The following is a 22,404-nucleotide window of genomic DNA, read 5'->3' as shown; positions in this document are numbered from 1 at the left end:
CTACATTACTTTGCAATATTCAGACCAAGGGCTCACTGGAATTAGAAGGTAAATAGCATTAAAGAACTGAGAGGGCGCTGGATGGCTCAGTTGGTTAGAGCCCAAGCTCTTAACAACAAGGTTGCTGGTTCAATTCCCACATGGGATGGTGGGTTGTGCCCCCTGCAACTAAGATTGAAAAATGGCGACTGGACTTAGAGCTGAGCTGCGCCCTCCACGACTAGATTGAAGGACAACGACTTGGAGCTGATGGACCCTGGAGAAACACATTGTCCTCAATAAAAATAAAAAAGAAAAAAAAAAGAACTGAGAAAGAACTTTAGCCTACTGAACTCATGGGACTACATGTCAACAGAAAATGCAAAAAAAATAAAATGATAGTAACTTGTGTGGCTAAAAAGTGATGTCTTATGACATATAAGCAAATGATCACTTGAAAGAACCCAATAATAAATGATTGATTAAAAGTCTAGAACTGTGCTGTATAATAGAGTCACCACTAACCATACATGACTATTTAAATTAATTAAAATTAGAAATTCGGTTCTTCAGTTGCACTAGCCACATTTTAGGAGCTCAATAGTCGTTGCCATGTTGAGCGGCAAAGATAGCTTAAATCTCGACTTTTACACATAATTGTATTGAACAGTGCTGGTCTAGAGGGTTCTGTTTGACTACTGATGTTAGTGTCGCTTTAAACACCAGGCCATAAAGAGATGATGGGGAGCACAGCATGCTGGCCACGTGTGGCAATCCAAGGCAGAAAAACATGGTAGAAAGGGAAAAAAAATTCCACTCCTGGAATAAGCTAATAGATATAGCACTGACATTTTATTACAAGAAATAGCCTTACACAAACAGAGAAATCTTGGGCTAAAATGTAAAGGAGTTAGTAAATACTACTATTTGAATAACTCGTCACATTCTTCTAAACATTCATAAAATGTACCTGCCTCTTCTCATTTGTTAGTGGCTAAATGGACTTCTATGGTTATCTCTCAAATACTATTTATCCATCTCTCACTTCCTGCCCCAAATGTTCTGCTTTTTAAAATATGTAATAAAACATTTTTCAAAGTACATTTAAAGAAATAGAACCCCAATCAAAATAGAAAAATGCAGACTTCTCATTTTACAAAAAAAAGGCAAGAGCTTTATTTTAAACAAATCCTCCATTGTGTGTTACACCACATCCATATCTAAATCAAAAATCATAATGATAATGCAAAGGAAACAGGGCTTAATAAAAGCACATTATCCAAATATTATTCTTGGCTAATGCTTTAACTAAACACAGAGTAGATGTGAAAAGTTCAGTATGGCACTTAAATAAATAAGAACAAAGAGAAAGAAACATATTCACAGTCCAAAGCAATAGGTTTTGAACCTTTGGTATATGTCTCAAGCATCCGTAAACACATGTTAGCCAATAGTGTTTAGTTCCAGATTTCTTAAGCCAGTGATTGTGCGTGTGTGTGTGTGTGTGTGTGTGTGTGTGTGTGTGTTTCAAAAATAACCGATAAAATAATAAATAGAGATTGACATAGGCTGATTAAGGTCTCTGGTGTGAGCACACAGGTAAATTCAAATCATGGCAAAATGAAGTGCAGCTGTTGCACAAAAAACTATATAAGAAAATGAATGAAATACACTAATTAGAAATTCTGTGGCTCGCTCGGTTAGACACCCTTGATATTAACTATATATATATATATGCTATCCAAAGTTCACTAGCTGGAAGGCAGAAATATCCCAAAGCTCATAACCACATGCCTAGCAGTGCAACGACCATCTTGCAGAAGTGTTATAGTTGCATATTGCAGTTCCCTCCCTCCCACCCAACCCCTGCCCCTTATAAACAGCACCAGTGCAGTTTGAGTTAGAAAATGGGAAATAATGAGACATTCCTAAGGTTTTTCATAGTAACTAAGGGCCATTCAGATGGGGCTCTAATGCAAACCTTTGTCATGACCATTTTCCAAAATCACCCCATGTAATTCCCTCTAGCTTGTGGACAAACCATACTAGGTCTACTGTAAGGCCAGATTCAGAAAGAAAAACTGGCATGCTATCCTGGGTTGAGGGAGAGGGGCATGCTGATGGAGGAGATACAGAAAGGACACCTCAAGGACGTTTGTCCTGCAGCCCAGGATGAAGGGATGTGTTGAGATAGGTCACACATTTTGTACCAATGAAGTATTTGACTCATGCCATTCACCAGGATACAGAGCTCAGCAGAGCTAAGTCCTACTTGGTATCTGTGCAAGTCCACTGTTATCAAGATCAGATTGCGCCATAAAAGAAAAGGTCCCAAAGAAGCCCAACTCATCCATCTCATCACTCTACCCCATTGTCTCCGTGGAAACAGTGACGTGACATGTAGTAACTGTTCTACTTTCTCTCCTCTCCCACTGATGCAAGATCTTCTCTTAACCAGTCTTATCCTGTATCTCAATGGTGAGAGTCACATAAATGAGGGCAGATACAGCCACTCTTGAGCAGTCATCTACCTCGGGGCTAGTTGTTATCCCCTAGGCCTTCCCAAAACCTGTCCCTTCACACATAAGCAGAGTCACTGGACTGAGTCCTGCCAAAGTTGGGCACACTGACCCGGGGCAGGTCCTTGTTGCGAATCTCATAGACTGACTTCCTCTTGGCCTGGGCCCCTCGTACCGCCAGCTTGATCTTGCGCCACCCCAAGTGGTTGAGTTCAGCCAGGTTAAGCACAACGCAGATGCCACTCACAGCAAACATGAACACTAGAAAGACAGTCTTCTCAGTGGGCCGGGACACATAACATTCCACCTCCTTGATGCAGGGGTAGCGGTCACACTCATACAACCCCGGGACGCTGAAACCATAGAGAAAGTATTGGCCCACCAGAAACCCAATCTCCAAGGCATTCCGGAACACCACTTGGATAATGTAGAAGCGGGAGATGCCTTCCTGCCTCCGGAGCTTGGATCGTGCCGCGGTGCGCAGCCCTGATGGGTGTGGGGTCAGCTCCTTCACCTCTAAACAATCTGGCTCCATCTCTTTGCTGGTGTTCTCTGTGTTCTGCAGCACCCCATTGACAATGGCATTTTGCAGCTTCTTATCTTCTCGTTTTCCACCACCACTGCCCCCACCCCCAGTTCCTCCAGGAACCCCCATGGACTCAGGGGGGTCTCTGTCCAGGGCTAGGAAGACGGTAGAGTAGCGGCGTTCTCGCTGCTTGGCGGACTGGTGCACAGAGTAGGTGATGAAGCAGAGACTGGGGGTACACACCATTATGATCTGGAAGACCCAGTAACGTATGTGGGAGATGGGGAAGGCACGGTCATAGCAGGCCTGGTTACAGCCGGGCTGCAGGGTGTTGCACACAAACATGGTCTGCTCATCATCGTACACTGTCTCCCCGACAATGGCCACAATGAGGATCCGGAAGATCACCACCACAGTCAACAGGATCCTGAGCAGGGGGAGAGGGAGGGAGAGAGGTTCTCGTGGGCTGACTCACTGACTAGGAAACCCCTGCTCCTCCCTCCCCTGCTCTGCTCTGGTGTTTACCGGTCCTTCGCCTGGGGAGCTGTCCATCCTAGTGTGGTACTGAACTGGGGACCTGGGAAGCCTTTGTCTCTTCCTTTCTGGCTGGCTGTTGGTATCCTGGAACACTTCGTATTACAGGGATCTCAGATAATATAATTAGTATAGTATAGTATAGTATAGTATAGTATAGTATAGTATAGTATTGTATAATATAATAGTACAAATATACATATCCATACACTGGACATAGTACATTTGCCACAGATTTCATCTGTGTATATGGAATGTACAAAGGCACAAAACACACTTTCACTCTGGACATGGCAAATGTACACGGAATATCTGAACAGAGTATGTTTCAAAGTCTACACAGAATGTGTATATAACTACTCCAACTGGATGTTTATCCTCAATATGAATATTGAACTTAATGCTTTACATAAACAGATAGCTATGAATATATATGTTATATATATACATATATATATATATATATATATATATATATATATATATATATATATACACACAAATTGAATGTGTGGATTCCTGACACTGTAAGTTTAAATCATTTAACTTAATACATTATTTGTTGGGGGAAAAAATACATCTGCTCCAAAGAGCAAATCCGTCTTGCCATTTGCCCTTCTCTGTCCAAATACAAGCCTGCCTTCCTTATAGATTCTATTTAGGGAACCGGATGGAGATTGGTTCTGACTGTGGAGAGTGGGGGGGGGGACCACGACTGAGCCAACAACTCCTTTTCCGTTGGGAAAAGAGTGAACCCCCCGGTGGTGCTTCACAGGGAGGGGATGGGGGCACTGAGCAGGAGCAGCTGGAGGAGGGGGACATCGCTGGGCATCGGGTAATCCCTCAACGCCGGGAACGCAGGCACATGGACCAAGGGCGATGGGAAGGGGCAGAGGATGGGCTGGGGGCAGTTGGGGCTCGGTCTGGACGTGAGAAGGGACTCCCGCGCCGCCCGACGGATAGCTCCGCGCCCTTACCTCCCGATCATAGTGGAGTGCTGCTGCACCGCGGCTTCCAGCAGCCTCTCCAAGATGGTCCATTCCCCCATCGCTGTGCATCCGGAGGCAGCAGACAAAGACAGGGCAGCACCGGGCACGTTCCCGCTCTTGGCCCCTCCCTGGGCCGCACCTCCCCGCTGGGAGCGAATTGCCCCCCGATTAAAGAAGCAAACAAATTTTTTAAAAAAAAATCCACGCGTCCCCTTTCCCTTTTATTGTACTAAAAAGAGGGAAATGGGGAAAGAAATCCAAGCGCGCCCCGACTGATGGGACAGCTGGCAAGGTCCGAAGAGCCAGCACAACCTCCGGCGCCGTCTGGGGGTCAGGTCTTGAGCCCGCGGGTGCCAGAGCGAGGGGCGGGGCGGGGATGGCAATGTGCAGGTCCCCGAGCTTTCACCCGCGCGAGAGAGCTCTCTGGGCGCCACTCACCCCGGGGGTTGGGGGCCAGGAAAGGGTCCAGGCACCAGCCCCCGCACCTGGCACTTCAGCGGCACTGGGCGCTGCCGCACTGACACCTGCGAGGCCAGGGCGGAGCGCGCGGAGCAGGCTGCGGGGCTCAGGCATCCGCGGCCGCCGCCTCTAATCCCCCCTTAAGTAGTCTCCGCCTGCGTCACGCCAGGTCGGCGAGCAGAGCGCGGCGTGCGGCTGTTGCTGCGCGCCGGAGCCAGAGGGGCCGGGGACGCGCGCAGGGGCAGAGGGGGGCAAGAGTCCTGGGGGCCCGGCAGGGAGTGGGGCGACTTCGAGAGAGAGGATCCTAGTGCCCCTCGGGGCTTCTCGGGGCTCCCAGGTAATCTCACCTGACCGCCAGCCCCCTGCAGGAGAAGGGGGGAGCCTGGAGCAGACGCATGGGTGAGAGGGGAGGGGCATGAGTAAGTAGTTTGGCTTCTGTACTTGGCAGCCCTCACCTTTTGCTTTTTTTCTTTGGGGAGACAACTGAAATTCTCTCTCTGAATGGAGATGCTGGTTGGAAAAAGGTGAATGGGGGCGACAATAGGATGCTTCTAAATCTCCCTTGAAGAGCACTGCTTGGCTGAGAGTAAGTCTGCAGTTCAGTGCCTCCTTGGATCCCATGCAGGGGTGAGGAAAGCTTGATGAGAGTCTATTTAGGCTGAAGCTGAAATGCAGGTATGAGGCTCGCTCAGAGGATGGAGGTCTGGGCACAAGCCTGTACTTAAGAGGTGCCTAGCATCTGTGTCCCCCTCAGCGCAAACCCAGAAGCTCTGCTGTATTATTTTTAATTAATTTTTTTACTCATAGGGAGAAAGAGGTACTTCTCAGGTAAACTGTGGTCGAACCTGAAGTTAAAGAGGCCCAGTATTCTGCTGGCAGAAACAACCTCTCACAACCTCACCCTACCTCCACTTTCCTTATCCAGCCTTGGCTTTCTCCCCTCGACCAGAAGATCCTGGTTTCTGTTTTTAAATTTACATTTTTGTTGTCAGTTCTGTCTAGACCAAGTGCTTAATTGGTTTCCAGAAACTGAAACAATCACACCAGGCTGCTAATTAGCTCAGGGGTCAGTATGAGGAGACAGTAGTTGGGAGTGTTTCATATAAGTGTACCCAAAGCACAATGGGTAAGTCATTGTCACCCTTTAGAAAATACAAGTGCGAACAGTTTGCTAATTCACTCTAGGGTTATAATGAAGTCTTAATTATCCACCAGGATCATAGCACAGAGGTGTATTATATAAGTCACACTGTGATGAGCCTTCAGTTCAAGAGCAACCAAGGTGGTTGGGTAGACGGTAGCTCCAGGACCAGAAAGAAGGAAGGGTCCGTGCCACAGGCTTGCGTCCATTCACAGTACACTTCTGCATAAAATGCAGAGTTTAAAGGCACAACCAAGCTTTGGTGTGAGAGGAATCAGTGACATATCTCCTAGGCCTGACACCTTTACCCCCAAGGAAGCAGCTTTTCACTGCAAAGAAGTAAAAGAGCCCACTAAAAGTGAAGAAAGGTATAGGGTGTAAATGGAACATTAGGGCTAACTCAGGCACTTTTTCTTTCATGTTGGGCAGGGAGGAGATGAAAAACGGAGATGGGTGGATATTCTATTATCCAATTGCCTTCCAGATGGAATGTTGATCCCCCAACACAGACTGGGTGTATTTTCTCAGACTCACCCCCTGCCCCTTTAAGGCTTTGGCTCCCTGTCTTCCCTCCTTTTCTGGTAGATGCTTTTGGAGTAAAGGATCTCAGACAAGTAGTGGATGAGTGAGGAAGTCTCACAGAAAATCTGTTTAACATCTTTAAATGTTGCAAAATAGGCTGCACAACTCAAAATCATTATGTTCTATGCATGTGGCTTTCCCAAACCCTTCAAGGTGATATCCTAAGACCATAGATTGCAAGAAATACATTTTAAATATTCTTGTAATGCAGTTTTCAAGTACAAGGCTATGATTACATTACTGAGCGTTAGTTTATTATTTTGAAATATACTTTAGTATGCAATACAGATTCAACATACGAACATATGTATATATAACACACATGTATAAACACACAAAAGCACCTATACATAGAACCTATATTTTAAAAGACTCATCTGTTAAATTTCGTAGTCTGTTTTCAGATAAAAATCTTATTCTCCCCACCACACCTTGGAAACAATAAACTATTTTTTTAAATCACTCATCAGTTGTTTTACACTTACAATGTTTTCTTTCCTTGGGAAAGTGGTCCAATCAATGCCACTTTCAATTAATAATGTTCTCCGGTGGTGCTGCATTAAATATGAAAAGGTTCTATGTGGGGTTGGACATCTCTGAGTTTCCTAAGGGCATTATCTCATCCAGGTAGATTCTCACTATCTCAAGTCCCCTCTGATTAAAGTTCCCCATTTAAGTCGCCAGGGAAGTTCTTTCCTTTAGCTTTTATTTAAAACTCCTTTTACTCTATTAAAGTAATGGTTTTGGATGAAAAACAATGGAACTCATAGAATAAATTTTGGGATGCTCATTAAAAATACAGATGCTGGGGTACCCCCACCATCACCACCAAGCCTGCTAAATTAATATCTATGGAAGCGAGGTTTAAGTACCTCCATTTTTATGAAGTTCTCCCAGTGGTTCTGGTAATAATAATAAGTTGAGAACTTTTGCTTCCTAGAGTATTAGGGCAGGAAGGAATCTAGAGATTAGGAAATCCCATCCTCTGTTTCACAGATATTAAAATTGACCCCCAAATTAGGTGGCTTTACCTGAAATCATACAAGTAGCTGAGGAAAAAGATATATGGAAAGTGCTATTTAAGAGTCCTAGATAAGAAGACCAAATTTTTTTTCCAGTTTATTTGAGCCAAGCTGATGACATATGCTGGAGAGCAAGAGCTCAAATGCTCCTGATGACCAAGTAATTTTAAAAGATGGAAAATGTGATCTTTGAGGAAGGAAAAGATAATTAGGGTGGTTTGGATTACAAGGACATAGCCATCTGCAAATATTTAAAGAAGTTAACATCTGGATTGTTGGCTTTGCAAAGCCATGTCTTGTCAAACAGTAATTTTCATTAATAGAGCAGGGAAATATTCTCAGATCTAGTGGGGAAACTGTAACAGCACATAGCAAAGGTCATAGTTGAATATTCTAAGACAAGGAAGGAATAGAGAGTTACTAACAATGATCGAGTTTACTATATAGGTGTGTCTGAATTAGCTCTTATCCTTATATGTGTTTAGAACCCCACTCTCTTCTCAAGCACAGATTCCCAGGTGAACATGTTAGCTTTGCAGCTTCAAGTATTTGGTGTCTAAAAGCCCCTAGGAACTTTGCATAAGGTGTAAGGATGAAAGTGAATCTACAGGCCTCTCCTCTCCTCTCCTGGACCATAAGTTCTTGGGGAGCAGAGGGCATGCTTATATGTAATGGTGCTTTCCATAGAGTCTTTAGCTTTGTGGAACCTTAAGTTTGTTGAAAGAATAGGGTAGCAACTCTGGCTCTCTATTGCCCTCAACCTGGGAAAGCTGCATGTTCCCTAAGTAGAGGTGGGTCGTGGGTCCCCCGTGACATAAGTTCATTCAAACCAAGAGAAGAAGGGGGTTCCCTTTTGCCAAGTGAAAGTCCCTTCATACTTGGGGCAGCCTGGACCTTTCACTAGACAACATTTTTGCTAACCACTAGCCCCCTGCTCTCACTTTGTGCTGCTCTCACTCACTGTGGTGCCAATATGTGCTGAACTAACCTGCTGAGCTTTCAAGGCTTGGGCTGTAGTATCAGAGGCCCATTTGGAAAACTGGCCACAGCCCTTGGGACCTAGACTCCTGGAACCACCAGTATCTGTAGCCTCCTGGGATTTGTGTGGCTGCAGAGGGATGGCATTCAGTTTGGGATTGGTCTCTACATCAAAGTCTTCCACATTTCATTCACAAACAGCTAGGATTAACTGAGCTTTATATCCCCCAGTGGCCTACATCCGTTTCCTAGTGAAACCATCAAATTGTCTTCTGACGGGGTAAACCCAACCTGTTTTGTGAGACTTAAAAGGATGCAAGTGGCAAATAAAATAGCTTCCTCTTGGCTGTAAAGTGATTTTTCTGTGTTTCCTTCCCTATGTGTACGTCCCAGCTCAAATATTTAGGGAAACACTTTTGTTTTTGTGGTCCAGACAAAATTTACAGAGTAATTAGTATTTCCTATGGGAGTAAAGCTGTCCAACCCACCAATTATAATTAGCCCTAAATATGGCGGCTTGCTGTGTGGCCTAGGACTCTTTAGAGCATGTTACCTTCAGAACTATTCTGCAATCTCATGGACCCAAATGAGAAATTCTGTCTTTGTCCCAAAAAACTAAGTATCCAAATAGTGGGCAATCTAACATCTTCTGCCTGGTAGTCCTTTGAACAAAAGGCTATGCATCCCTTAAAAAAAAAAAAAAAAAAAAAAAAATCACATGTACCAATTCCCTCTTCCTCACCCACCTTGTATATAGAGAATATACCTATGTGTGGTGATATCTCCGGGATTAACGTAATATGACATTGTGGCCAAATCAGATGTGTGAAATCACAGCAAATAAATTAACACTCCATTAAGAATCAAATCAGCCCGGCTGACACATAATCTTTCACGTGTATGTCAAGTCGTGATTCCCTTCACATCAGGAGCTTCCCAGGGGGGCTCATTAAACCTGCAGGAAGAGATTTCTTTTAAGTCAATGCCATTCAAAAGCCATTCAGCTGCAGTGCCGAAGAGACTACCTGGGGTCTGGGCACCGGCCTCTTCACAGTCTCATTGTCACTGTCTAGCTAGAAGCCGTGCTGGATATAGCTGGGCTCCCTGCTGAGTGTGTTTCCAGTCTCTATAAAAGAGATGAGGAAATGGCAGGGGAAATGCACGTGGGTGGGACCTGCCCTTAACAGGCCTGTTAAGCTCTGAGAATATCTGTTAGTTACCACCTGTGCTTCTTCCCCATCAGAACGTACTGCTAAAAGTTGGATTTACCCTTTTGTTTCATATTTATAGTCAAGATAATTATGTGGAACTGATAGTTGTCCCCAAAGGAAACTTCTCTAAGATCTGTAGCTTATTTTTAAGGTTCTTCCTTGCTCTCATAATCATACATGGATTCTCCTGGTTTCCTGGTATCTTCACCTCCTGAAATTCAACCAATTCCTGTTTTTGCCAAGACTCTGGAGGCTCAGGTATTACTCAGTCCAGTGGCTCTTGTGATTTTCCAGTACTTATCAGCCTTCCTGCCTTCTGGTCACTCTTGGGCTCCAATGCCCACGTCTGGTATGGGGAGTTTCTTGTTTCCAGGGCTGGGATGAGGCTAGAAAAGGGCTGCCACTCGCCTGTTACTCATCACATGTTTATCCCCCTCGCTACTGTAGTTTGCCAGGCGGGGTTTGTCAAGAACATGGGCTCCAACTTGCCCATTTGATCTGATTCACAGTCTTCTCTGACCTTCAGAACCCTCACACCAAATTTCTCTTTTTGATGTAAAGTCAGTACTCCACCTTGACTCTAGACTCTTTAGTCAAATCTCCCATCCCTAGAACTCACCTCAGATCTGCGTTCTGTTAACTTTTGAGCCCCCACCACCAGACTGCCCCCACTCCTGCCCCTTACTCCACTACCATGAAGGGAAGTAATCCGATAAGCACACCAGGGTGTTAATAACTGATAACCACTTAATGTATTATCCTCCTCAGAGGAATTATCCTCATTTAAGTTGCAAAGTCTTTACTCAAAGAAATGGATTTTTTTTTAGTTAGTTTTCTAAACACTACACAGGAGAGAATAGCTATTTTGGGGCAAGGGATGTTCCGAGCCCTCCCAAATCACCCCATACAAGCATTTGCTTCTTTTATTGATCTATAAAGTGGCCCTACTTGTGGAAATACAGGAATTACATTAGTGTAATGGTTATTAAATTTTACTGCACCTTAGAATCACCTGGGGAGCTTTGAAAAATCTCAGTGCCTGGGTTATATCCTAGACCAATTAAATTAGCATCTCTGGAGGTGAGCCCCATGCGTTGTTGTTTTTTTGTTGTTGTTTTATTTTTTTTAATTCTCCTTGTGATTCCAATATGCAGTCAAGTTTGAGCACTGAAGCAATACTACCCATCGCCAACCACTTAGGCACAGCAGCCCTGTCTACTGGAGTCTAGTAAAATAGGCTTTCCTCATGCTGAGAATAATGTTTCTGGACACAGAGCTAGTATTTCATTCTGAAAATGTGTTCTGTGGTTCTACAAGTACTTAGTATAATCCATGCAGGCTAAGTAGTTGGTTGCTAAACTGCAAACACCCATCTCATTTCATCTCAGTTCACTCCTGGCCATCTGGTCTTCTATATTTCCATTACAGGGCCATGTGTGTATTAATGAAATGATTGCATCCGATTACATCTTTTATGCAGAGCACAGGAAGAACAGTCCAGGCGTTTTGTTCTCCAGCATCACTGTTTCTGTCCTGATGTCAATAATTAAGTTATTCTTTCTATTTCATGCAGAGATGGGATGGTCTTCCAGTCAGGTAAGAGTAAAATTCAAATGTGTTGTCATTTGCAATAAAGTTTTGATTTGGCTGCCTAATATCTATAATGTAGATATTTCAGTCAAAAGCATAGATTTTCCCATGTCAGATAGTTGTTAGTGGTCTCCATTGTGAAATGTCTGTCATTTGGTTTATATTAATAACCAAGTTGTGACAATTGGTGTGCAAGAGGATTCACCCAAGAGTACCTAAGAGCTGAGCTCGTCACTTTTTTCTCTGCTTGCTCTAAGCTTCATCTCTGTAACAGGTCAGATGGTCAGAAAGCCACATGCCTAGACTATATTTTTCTCCCATTGCTTGGTAGAGTAGGGAAGGGGAGGGGGGAGAAGGGGACCCACTTACTGACCTAAATCCTTACCACAATCTATTGTGTTGTCATTGAAACCAAGAAAATTCTCCTCCTCAGGGAAATTATAGTGCCAACTGTTCTAATAAAAAGGAAGTTTTTCCATTTTGTGATATCTGAATAAACAAAAATGAATGAAGTATGGATGAATGGATGAATATCATGGTATTCACTCTTTATCAACTAGTCATGTTCTCTCTTACCCCTTTATCATCCTGGAGTATACATTTAAAAACCTATAGATGTGCATGTATAACTACCATGTGTATATATTCATTGCTACAACCAAATTCCACTAATCCATTAATATTTAATCTTTGCACGTATAGATTCTTGGCCCTCTCATTTATTTGTTTGTTCAAAGAAAATTTATTCATTACCTACTATGTGCCAGGGGGATACAGTAGTGAGCAAAATAATGTGGTCCCTGACCCAATGGAGTTTAAATCTTGTAGGAGAGACATATATTGATTAATCAAATAATCTCAAATACTAATGTGTGATTTTTCAAATGGTAATAAATGTTACTAATGGATAGCTCTGAGATACAGGGCCCTGAGTATATGAGGTCTGACAATTAAGTTCGTGAACTTGCCACCATGTGCTTACCATGGCAACACTATATAAACAGCTCAGTAGGGTTTCACAACCTTGGTATATCAGTGTCTCACAGCTATGCTCGTGTGCACGTGTGGTGGTGCCTTGCTGAGTGGCGTTTCATTGTTGTTGTGTGTTTTTGTGTGCCGTTGTGAGAATGTCTGAGCTTGAATTAAATTTCTTGTTAAACTTGGCAAGAGTGGAAGTGAGGGCTGGCCTGGTGGGGCTGCCGTGAGCTGCTGTGAGCAGCCGACCAACGACCAGCGACGAACTGCCCCAGCCAGGGGCAGCGCAAGGCTCCTAATACCAGCATGGGCCAGGGGACTGTGTCCTACACAGCTAGACTGAGAAACAACAGCTTGAACTGGAGTCGGGGGAGGAAGAAGAAGGGGGAAAAAAAGAAGAGTGGAAGTAAAATCAGAGACATGTTAGTCCAAGTTTATGGGGATAATGCCATGAAGAAAATAGCAGTGTACAAATATATGAAACGTATTTCTGAGGGAAGAGAACATATCACTGATGAAGAGAGGTCAGGACGGCTAGTAATGAGCAGAACTGACAAAAACATTGCAAAAATTTGTGGAATTGTGTTTCAAAATCATGGGCTGACTGTGAGAAGCATAGCAGACCAAGTAAACATTGATAGAGAAACAGGAAACTCTTAACTGAAAATCTTGGCATGAGAAAGGTGTGTGCAAAAATGGTCCCAAAGGAGCTCTTGCATCACAATAATGCATCAGCGCACACGACACTGTCTGTGAGGGAGTTTATAGCCAGTAAACAAATAACTGTATTGGAACACCCTCCCTACTCACCTGATCTGGCCGCCAATGACTTCTTTCTTTACCCGAAGATAAAGGAAATATTGAAAGGAAGACATTTTGATGACATTCAGGACATCAAGGGTAATACAACGACAGCTCTGATGGTCATTCCAGAAAAAGAGTTCCAAAATTGCTTTGAAGTGTGGACTAGGTGTTGGCATCTGTGTATAGCTTCTTAAGGGGAGTACTTCGAAGGTAACTGTAGTGATATTCAGCAATGAGGTATGTAGCACTTTTTCTAGGATGTGTTTGCAAACTTGTCAGACCTGTATTTGTCGGTTTGCCTTGGTCAAGAGAACAATAGTGACTATTTGCAGAGGAATGGAAGAGAACAGTCATGGAAATTTCCCCAGCCTTCTTGGAAAAGTCTGACCCCCATCTGGCAAGGGCGTATCATCAGGGCTTAGCAAAGTAAGAGAGCTTCACAAATTGCCACTTCCTTGTGTGGAGCCCAGTTGCCCAACTTTTCTTATACAGGTTTATTTGCTTCTAGAAACTGTACTGCCAGCCACACTTCATGGCCTGGGCTACTTTTGAGCAGCTTCTTCCCCCCCTGCCTCCTGTTTTTGCCTTCTCTGAAGTTCAAGCCATTCCTCAAGCATTTCTCTAACTTACCCAGGTTATGAATTTATATTCTGTTCTCTCCCCCTCCTTCATCCCCCAAATGGTGACTGTCCTCCCAAACTCAGTGTCATTAATAAAAGCAGCATCTCCCAAGGAGGAGGGATGACATCATGGCTGAGTTTCACTTAGCACTTAAATCCTATTAAAGCACACTTCAGCCTGGCAAGCAGGAAACAAGCAGAGAGTCTGAGTCTGGAAAAGAGGAGGTTTAGGATACATTTGACTTCAGTATTTAAGAATAGAATGTCAACTGTTCAGTCCTTCAACAAACAGCAATCAGATACCCACTGGGAAGGAAGAAGAGAATTTCAGGACCAAGCCATTAATTCAAAGGACATCAAGAAAATCAGTATAGGGCCAGCCCGGTGGTTGGAGCACCTATACTTAGGTGGTTGGAGCTCCGTGCTCCTAACGCCGAAGGCTGCCGGTTCGATTCCCACATGGGCCAGTGGGCTCTCAACCACAAGGTTGCCGGTTCGACTCCTCGACTCCCACAAGGGAAGGTGGGCTGTGCCCCCTGCAACTAACAAAGGCAACTGACCTGGAGCTGAACTGTGCCCTCCACAACTAAGATTGAAAGGACAACATCTTGACTTGGCAAAAGTCCTAGAAGTACACACTGTTCCCCAATAAAGTCCTGTTCCCCTTCCCCAATAAAATCTTTTAAAAAAAAGAAAAGAAAAGAAAATCAGTATAGATAGCTCATTGATCTGCTATAAAAATATCCTCAGGGGTGCAATTGTATAATGCTTTATAAAGGGGCCCACCAACCCAGGGGTATTGTACATGTGAATTCTGTACTGATTGGAAGCAAATGTTTGCATTGGAGGAACTACCCCCTCAAAAGCCCAATGCCTCAGCTCATGCAAGTATTGCTATTTGTGCTGAGTGGAAGGGCATTTCTGCTTCTCCTACCACAAAAACTGTATTTCTTTCACTATTAAGGTTAATGAGGGCTGGAGCCCTATAATCTATATGAGTAGGTTAATTCTCATGTGTCCTGGATAGTTGAGAGAGAAAAAGATTTAGAACTTCGGCTGAAGGGGGATGCATACACTGCCAAACTGGAAATGAAGGCCTACGAAGGAAGCAAGGACAAGCACCCATAGAAGGGTCTCTGTACTTCAGCTCCTTCATTTGTATGGAGATGCCAAACTAGACTGCATCTTCCTGTGTGTGACTGAGAGGTGGCAGCTCACAGGTATGTGATTCAAGGTTTGATTATATTGTGTAAGAGAAATATTTTGTCAAAAATTAGCAGCTGCTGTGACATTGCTAGTAGGACACAAATCTCGAGTGTATTTTCAGAAGTGGTGATACGGTTTCAGTTGATTTCATGTCCTATGATCAAGGTCATGGATTTGCAAGACACCCTTAGAAATGTCTCTATCTACAAAAGTTGAAATTTACAAAACACTACAAGTGAATGAGACTATCCTACCCATTCATTCAAAATGATAACCCATTTTGCCCAAAGGCAAAGGAGTGTGACCCATATCATGGTTTTCTCCTGCATTATGCATTCTGGGCTACGTTTGACATTGCTGTGATGAAAAAGGTGAGGGCAGGGAAGACGAGAAAGCAAAAGAGATGAATAAAAGGCTCTTGTTTATTAACTCCTGCAATAAAGTCCTCACTGTTACTTTCAAATATTTAGATGCTTCAATTTTTTAAATGAAAGCTGACAAATAGAATGATTTTGGATTATTTATTCTGACAATGTCTGGCCACTCAGAAAAAAGAATAGATATGCAAACAAATAATATAAATTATGATTTGTATGAATTCCAGAACAAATAAAACTAATCTATAGTGACAGAAAGTGTGGTCTGTGGTTGAGGTGGAGAGGATTGAATTTGGAGGAGCAGGAGGGAATATGGGGGGAGTGGAAATGTGCTATATTGTGACTGAGGTTATGATTAGCAGATATACTCGTATACCTTTGTCAAAACTCATTGAATTGAATGCTTCAAATGGGTACCTTTTATTGTATATAAATTCCACCTCAATAAATTAAGTTAAAATGAAAAATAACATAATATGTCACATGAAGGAAATGAACCAAGAATGGAGGTGATGCAGGAGTTCAACTTAGGTGAGGTGTCTTGAGAAGTCTTCTCTGTGCAAACGAGGTTCTTTAATACAAGGAGGAAAGAGGCCTGTGTGGAGGGAATCACACAAGCAAAGGTCCTAGCCGTTTTCCTTATTGTTCTTGCAATAGAGAACTTTATGAAGACAAAAGTCATAATTTTACTCATCCCACCGAAATCCTTCGAGAGGGGCTACAGAGGATTAAGAGCTAAAAGGTATGGGGTTTCTTGTTCAGGTGATGAAAATGTGCTAAAATTGTGGTGATATCTCCGAATATACTATAAATGGTTGAATTGTACACTCTAAATGAGTGAATTGTGTGGTATGTGAATTATATCTGGAGACTTAAAAAAAAATAAGGTAATGTAATTCTACAACGGGGCAGGTGTGGGTGCAAGCTTTGAACATAGACTAAAGCAAAGTAACCTAGATGAAACCCTTCGTTTCTACTTTCTTAGCATCCTACTCACATGTTGAACCAATGAGACATAACTAGAGTAACTCCAGATAGATTTTCTATTTCATTCATGTGCCCAAGAAAAACAGTCCCCCCATGCACCAAAAAAAAAAGGAATAAAATTACCCGATAATAGACTTCCATATCTGACAGCAGGGCACGTTGGACACCCTGAACAGCAGTCCCAACTGAAATAACCTAAATGGCGGATTACATTTATTATCTTAAATGTATTATTCAGCTGGCATAAAATCACCTTATAGCCCTGTAAGAAAGGGAAATCCTGGGGCCAGAGCTAACAATAACAGTCAGAATAGGCTGGGTTATGCAGTGGTAACAAACACAGTTTCAGTGGTTGACGTAATAGTTTATTTCTCATTCATGCTTCATGCCTGCAGGGTCCCTGCTCATTCTAATCCTGTGGAGACCTAGGCTGATGGAGACTTCCATTCAACATGTGAGTATTGTGATAGGTTTTTGATTCCTTCAAGTATGCTTCACTCTATTAGAGTGTGGAGATGTATACTTTTATTTTTTATGTCTTCCCCATTACAATTTAGTATATGTGCTGCCGAAGTGAGCACCCCATTACAATTTATATTTAAAAATTCTTCTTACTGAATCCCTCATCCCTTACCAACCTACGGTTTTCTTTTTAGAAACTGGAATCCTCATACTATATTTCGGTGACGGAGCTCCCTTTTATGTTATAAAATCAAACCAGTTATTAGAACACAATGGAATTGACACTCTGAAGTAATGGATATAAAAGAGAACACGGCTACTCTTTACTGTAAGATTTAAACGGTTTTAAAATAAGTTCCTTTAACTGGAGAGGAGGCCCAAAGTGGCATGAAAAGTGCTTCCTACACTGAGAATTCAGGGAGCCAATTTAAAAAATAAAAAATGTAAACGTCCTGTAATGTAAGGCCATGGTGATTGTTAATCAAACTCTTTAAACCTTTTATCATGAAGTCAAACTTTTCTTTACTTAATGAAGTTATTTATTTATCATTCTCTCCTCCTTTCCTCCCCCACTCCCCACCCCCTCTCCCTCCTTCCCTTCTTCTTCTTCTAACTCCTTCCTGAACACTGAGAATATGACAGGAACTCAGAAACTCCTTACTGGTGGGTTGAACACATGCTGAGAGCGTGTGCTCTGGTCTCCAGCTCTCCTCGCGGATAATGAGACCACCGGCCTGCTGACAGGGGCATGGAGCAGTCCCAGAAGTGCAGACTCTGGGCTCTGCCATTGACGAGCCAGCGTGACCTGAGGCAAATGGCCTCTTCAGATCTCAGTTTTCATCAATAAAATGGGGAGAGTAGTAGGCCCTACTTCACTGTTTTGTTAAATAACATATTTGAAGGGCATCGTGCACTGTGGGCACATAGTAAGTGCTCGATTATTAATAAATGAGAGTATGAGTATCATACTCATTTTTATATTAGGCTCCCAGCCCATTGGCAAGGTCAGGTTGCTTGTGTCTAAGGAAGGCAATTTGTGAAGCACAAAGATCCCAAAGTAGCCTCCTAAAAGCAGTAGCAATGTTGACTTTACTCCAGGAAGTAGTAAGGATTCCTTCTATGTCAGCGTTTTATTGCTTACCCAACTTAGTTCAACAAAATCTAAGTGTGTCCTATACAGCAGCCACCCTTCTCTGGCTGTAGGAAGGGTACATACAAGGAATTGTTCAGGGAGGGGGTATAAGAAGGGTAATGGGATGCTATTTCTGCCCTTAAGTTGCATCCATTCTCATCCACTCTGAACAAGTTCTCACAGCTTTTGGGAACTGGGAAGTGAGAGTGTCAGATGTGGTAGGCAGGAACAAAGATGGACAGTACACCTAGTATCTGACACTAAAGAAGTAAACATTTTCCCAAAGGACCGGAATCAAAGGACATTCCAATCCAACCATCACACTGCCAGCAACTGACACCTGCTTGCTTTGTATTTGCAACTGTCCAAGGGGCAAATGTCCCCCGTTACAATTTAGTATATGTCCTGTCTGGCCAAACTCTCACTAAGCTCCAGGAATAAAGTAACTTCCTACCTTCACCAGGCACGGATGGGAATATAGAACCAAATTCATGGTTTACTAAAAAAGAAAATATTTTTACTTTTTTGACTAATTAGGCTGAGCAGCCCAGAATAATATGTAAATGTAACTTTGAACACCTTTGATATAATGAAGATAACTTCAGTGTCTTCACCCTCGGCAGACCCTCTCTGAGAACACAGAACTGGATAGTCATATAAAGAAGAGAGACCCCAGTGCCCACAAAGCTCACAGTCTAGGGAGATTCACAAGTGCACCAACGATTCTAATGGCATAATGGCATGTGCTAAGTGCTTAGCGGAGCCAGGCATGGGTACCGTGGGAACACCCAGGGGAGACCCTGACTCCTGCTTTCTCTCCAACTGATGATTCCAAAAATGGATAAATGCACATATGAGCAATTCAAGTCTCAGAGATCTAGAAGCTAGTCTGGGATAAAAACAAAGAAACAAACAAACAAACAAAAACTCTAAGTGATAGTGAAAATATTGCCAGACTTACTGAGAAGTAGAATAGCTTTTTAGAAGCCCAGCCCACATCCTAACCCTGTACCCTAATCCTTCCCACTTGCTTAAAGATATCTGACATTCCACCATACTCATTTCATTCTTTTGCAGTTGGATACAAAACCTCCAGGAGGGGTGATCGCATTGAGTTGTTCTCAATTCAAATTTTAGTTTCAGTTTGTTTCTAATCTTTTCTTGAGTTAAATTTCTGACAAGGATGAAAGACTTACATGTGGCATTATTCTACCCAAACCCCCTAATAATAAAAGGACCATCTTACCTATACACACACACAACCCCTACCCTCCATCCCTAAGCCCAAGAGATGTGTTTAAGCAGTCACGTTTGCTCCCTGAGCTGTAACACCTCCATTTTCTTATTTCTCTTTGCAGGTCTTAGCTTTCTCAAGCCATCTTGGCCACCACCTGCTCTGTGTCAATTCCAGGGACCACAAAGAACAGTAACCATCTGTGCTTCTTAGTTCAAATTAGGGAGAGAAAACATTGATTGGTTGCTGGCCCTCAGATGTGCAAGTCCTTATGTCTGACATATGCCCTTCATCTTATTACTCTAAACACATCTGGCTGCTGAGGATCATTCTGTTGGAAAGGAATGTGTGAGAGATACCGTGTTTCCCCGAAAATAAGACCTAGCCAGACAATCAGCTCTAATGCATCTTTTGGAGCAAAACTTAATATAAAACCAGTCTTATATTATATTATATTATGTCAGACACGGTCTTATATTATAGTAAAATAAGACCAGGTCCTATACTAATTTTTGCTCCAAAAGATGCATTAGAGCTGATTGCCCAGCTAGGTCTTATTTTTGGGGAAACACCATAGGTTGGGTTCATTGATAAGGAGCACTGAAGGGATAGAGAGTTCTCTGGGCTTCTGATGGTTTTCCAGCTTCAAGTTCCCATTTCCTATGAGGTCCTGTGCTACTTTATGCCCTTGGATTCTAGGAGTTCCTCTATATGTTTTTAATAAACTCCCTTCCTAACTTGAGCTAATTTGAGAGAGGTTCTGTTCCTTGAGGCTAAAAGAGCACTGACCAGAAGCTAGGGCCAAAGAACACAGAACCCAAGGCCCTAAAGAAGTCAGGAGAAGTCCAGTGAGGCTGGCAGACAGCACAGAGCCAAGAAGCTGGGTGGGGGTGGGATGGGAACAATGTTTCTTTCTCAGTAGCCACACCTGCATGGGTCTAGTTGGTAGAAAAGGAATTAGCTGGAAGACTTGGCTTGTGAAACCAAATTCCCTTATGTCAACTGTACTTGAAACAGATGTGCATTTCTCTGTCCATCTGTGTTGATTCTGTAGATGCAGAGTGAAGAGTGGAAACCCAGTTTCTTGAACAGGGATGAGAAGAGGGGCAGGGAGGATGGTGGGAGTTGAAGAGCACAGAAAAAAAACAAAACGGAAATGCCCTTGACATGGCCAACAACCGGCTGTTTGTTGATTGCTGTCACCTGTATTATGGGTGGAAGCACACACACTCATGTGCCTCTGTTTCTCCTGCCCCCACCACAAGTCTCTTCAATTTGTCTTCTAGGTCTTCAAAGAAGAGCCGTGGTTACCTCTTTGCCTTTCTTCATTTCCTTATACAAATCTACTTTAGCTGTTTCCTCCTTCCTAAGCTTTCTAATTCTTCATTTTGCTTATTCTGATTTTTGGCTCAAGAAAAGCTGAGGATCAATAGAAAAACCATTGGAATATAATTTGAAGTGATCTTTATAGCTCACCTCCCTTCTACTCGCCCCTCGAGACTCAGCCTCCAAAGTCCATACTAGAAAGAAAGAAAGGGGGAGGGAAGGGAAGTAACCTTCATTGGAGCTTACTTGAAGCACTCATTCTGGGCACTGTGCTTAGTGTATTAAATACATGATATCATTACATTCTGATGACAACTCTGGGAGCATGATTTTAGTGAGCCACTCTGTTCTGAGGTTCAGAGAGGTTGAATAATTTACCAAAAGGTCACCCAACTAGTCAGTGACAGAACTGGGATTTGAACTCAAATCTTTTTACTGAAAGTCCATGCAATACCAACCTTTCAGGTTAGTGTAATAAAAAAAACTATATACAGAAAACTATCGTTAAATTATGAGTGTGCTTTCTAGTTGGAAAATATGTTCTAACTTTGCCCCAGGAACATAAATTAGGTAACAGATACCTTAATTAGCATAGTCTGCTCTTGAGGAATGCAAGTAAAGGACAAGTTAAGTGTAATCACAATAGGAGAGGTAGGGAGGATGTCTTGGGCAGCCAACATTGGGTGGAAGACACTGGAAAAGAAATCCAAAGGGTAGATTTTAGAATTAAAGATGGCTTGGGAAATTTTCACTATTTTGCCTAAGGTAGGTTTGCTTTTAAATTGTCTTCACGTCTGCTCTATCATATCCTAAACTACATGATGCCTACCCTGTCACTATTCAGTAAGATTTTCAAAGTTCGTCAAGTTATCTTTCTGTTCACCCAATTCCTTGCTTACACTTGACTCCAGAGTCCATTACTCATCTATTATTAATGTCATATTTTAATTTAGCTTCACTGCAACCTTCTTTGTATTTGTTTTCTTTCTTTCTCCCCTCCCCAGTCCTGATTCCCATGACAGCAACAAGCAAACAATACTACTGAGGGATATGCAGACCACTCCTGCTTAACTCTCACCTGACTCAGCTCCCCTTCCCAGGTAGGGGGAGAGGACCCAGAATGCTAAGGACTCAGAAAGCTGTGCTTGAATTGAAGCTTTGTATCCTTCTAGTCAGCCTTGCTCACATCTATTGCACACAGAGCTGATGCGTGAACTGCAAGGAACATCTTCTAGCATCAGGCTTAAGTGACAAAAGGCATACTTTTGCAATCTCCCCAAGAGCATTTTTCCTGTATTTTCCTAATGTGAACTTGGTTGCCATAGCAACAACCAAGCTCTGCTGGAGTAGAGATTCCTTTTATAATGAGCCTGGAAGACCTTACGATGAATATAGACAAACTTTGCTGTTTTAGTCCCAAAAGACTAAAAAATTTTCCCCTACCTATCTGTTACCAGAAACTATTTATAGTATTTATATCATGTTAATCATAAAGTGAATCTGACTCATTGTTTTCTTTTAAACACCTGGTGAAATTGATCATATAGAGATCACTGTGTTCCTGGGAGCATGGGTCACACTGGAATCAGGGAGAAAATTTGATCGATCACACATATCAACCATCAAAAGCTTATTTTTGACCCCAGTTTTGTTTGAGTGATGTCATTGCTCTTCTCAGGGCCTGCTAAATCAAATAAAACTCCTGAACTAGAAGGTGGAGTCCTCTAACAATTGGTCCTTCCCCTACAAAC

General features: G+C 42.8%; 1 protein-coding gene across 1 annotated transcript; it reads right to left on the bottom strand.

Annotated features, from left to right (window-relative positions):
• Positions 1–1,848: 1,848 nt before the first annotated feature.
• Positions 1,849–5,307, bottom strand: GJD2 (gap junction protein delta 2). Its single transcript, XM_019725569.2, has 2 exons — positions 4,536–5,307; positions 1,849–3,451 (listed from the first exon to the last, which is right to left on the bottom strand). The coding sequence occupies exons 1-2, from the start codon at positions 4,604–4,606 to the stop codon at positions 2,557–2,559; spliced, it is 966 nt and encodes a 321-aa protein (XP_019581128.1). The 5' UTR covers positions 4,607–5,307; the 3' UTR covers positions 1,849–2,556.
• Positions 5,308–22,404: the final 17,097 nt, after the last annotated feature.

Source organism: Rhinolophus sinicus, linkage group LG03, assembly GCF_036562045.2.
Source record: "Rhinolophus sinicus isolate RSC01 linkage group LG03, ASM3656204v1, whole genome shotgun sequence".
Classification (NCBI taxonomy): Eukaryota; Metazoa; Chordata; class Mammalia; order Chiroptera; family Rhinolophidae; genus Rhinolophus; species Rhinolophus sinicus.
This window is presented reverse-complemented; position numbering and strand designations above follow the sequence as displayed.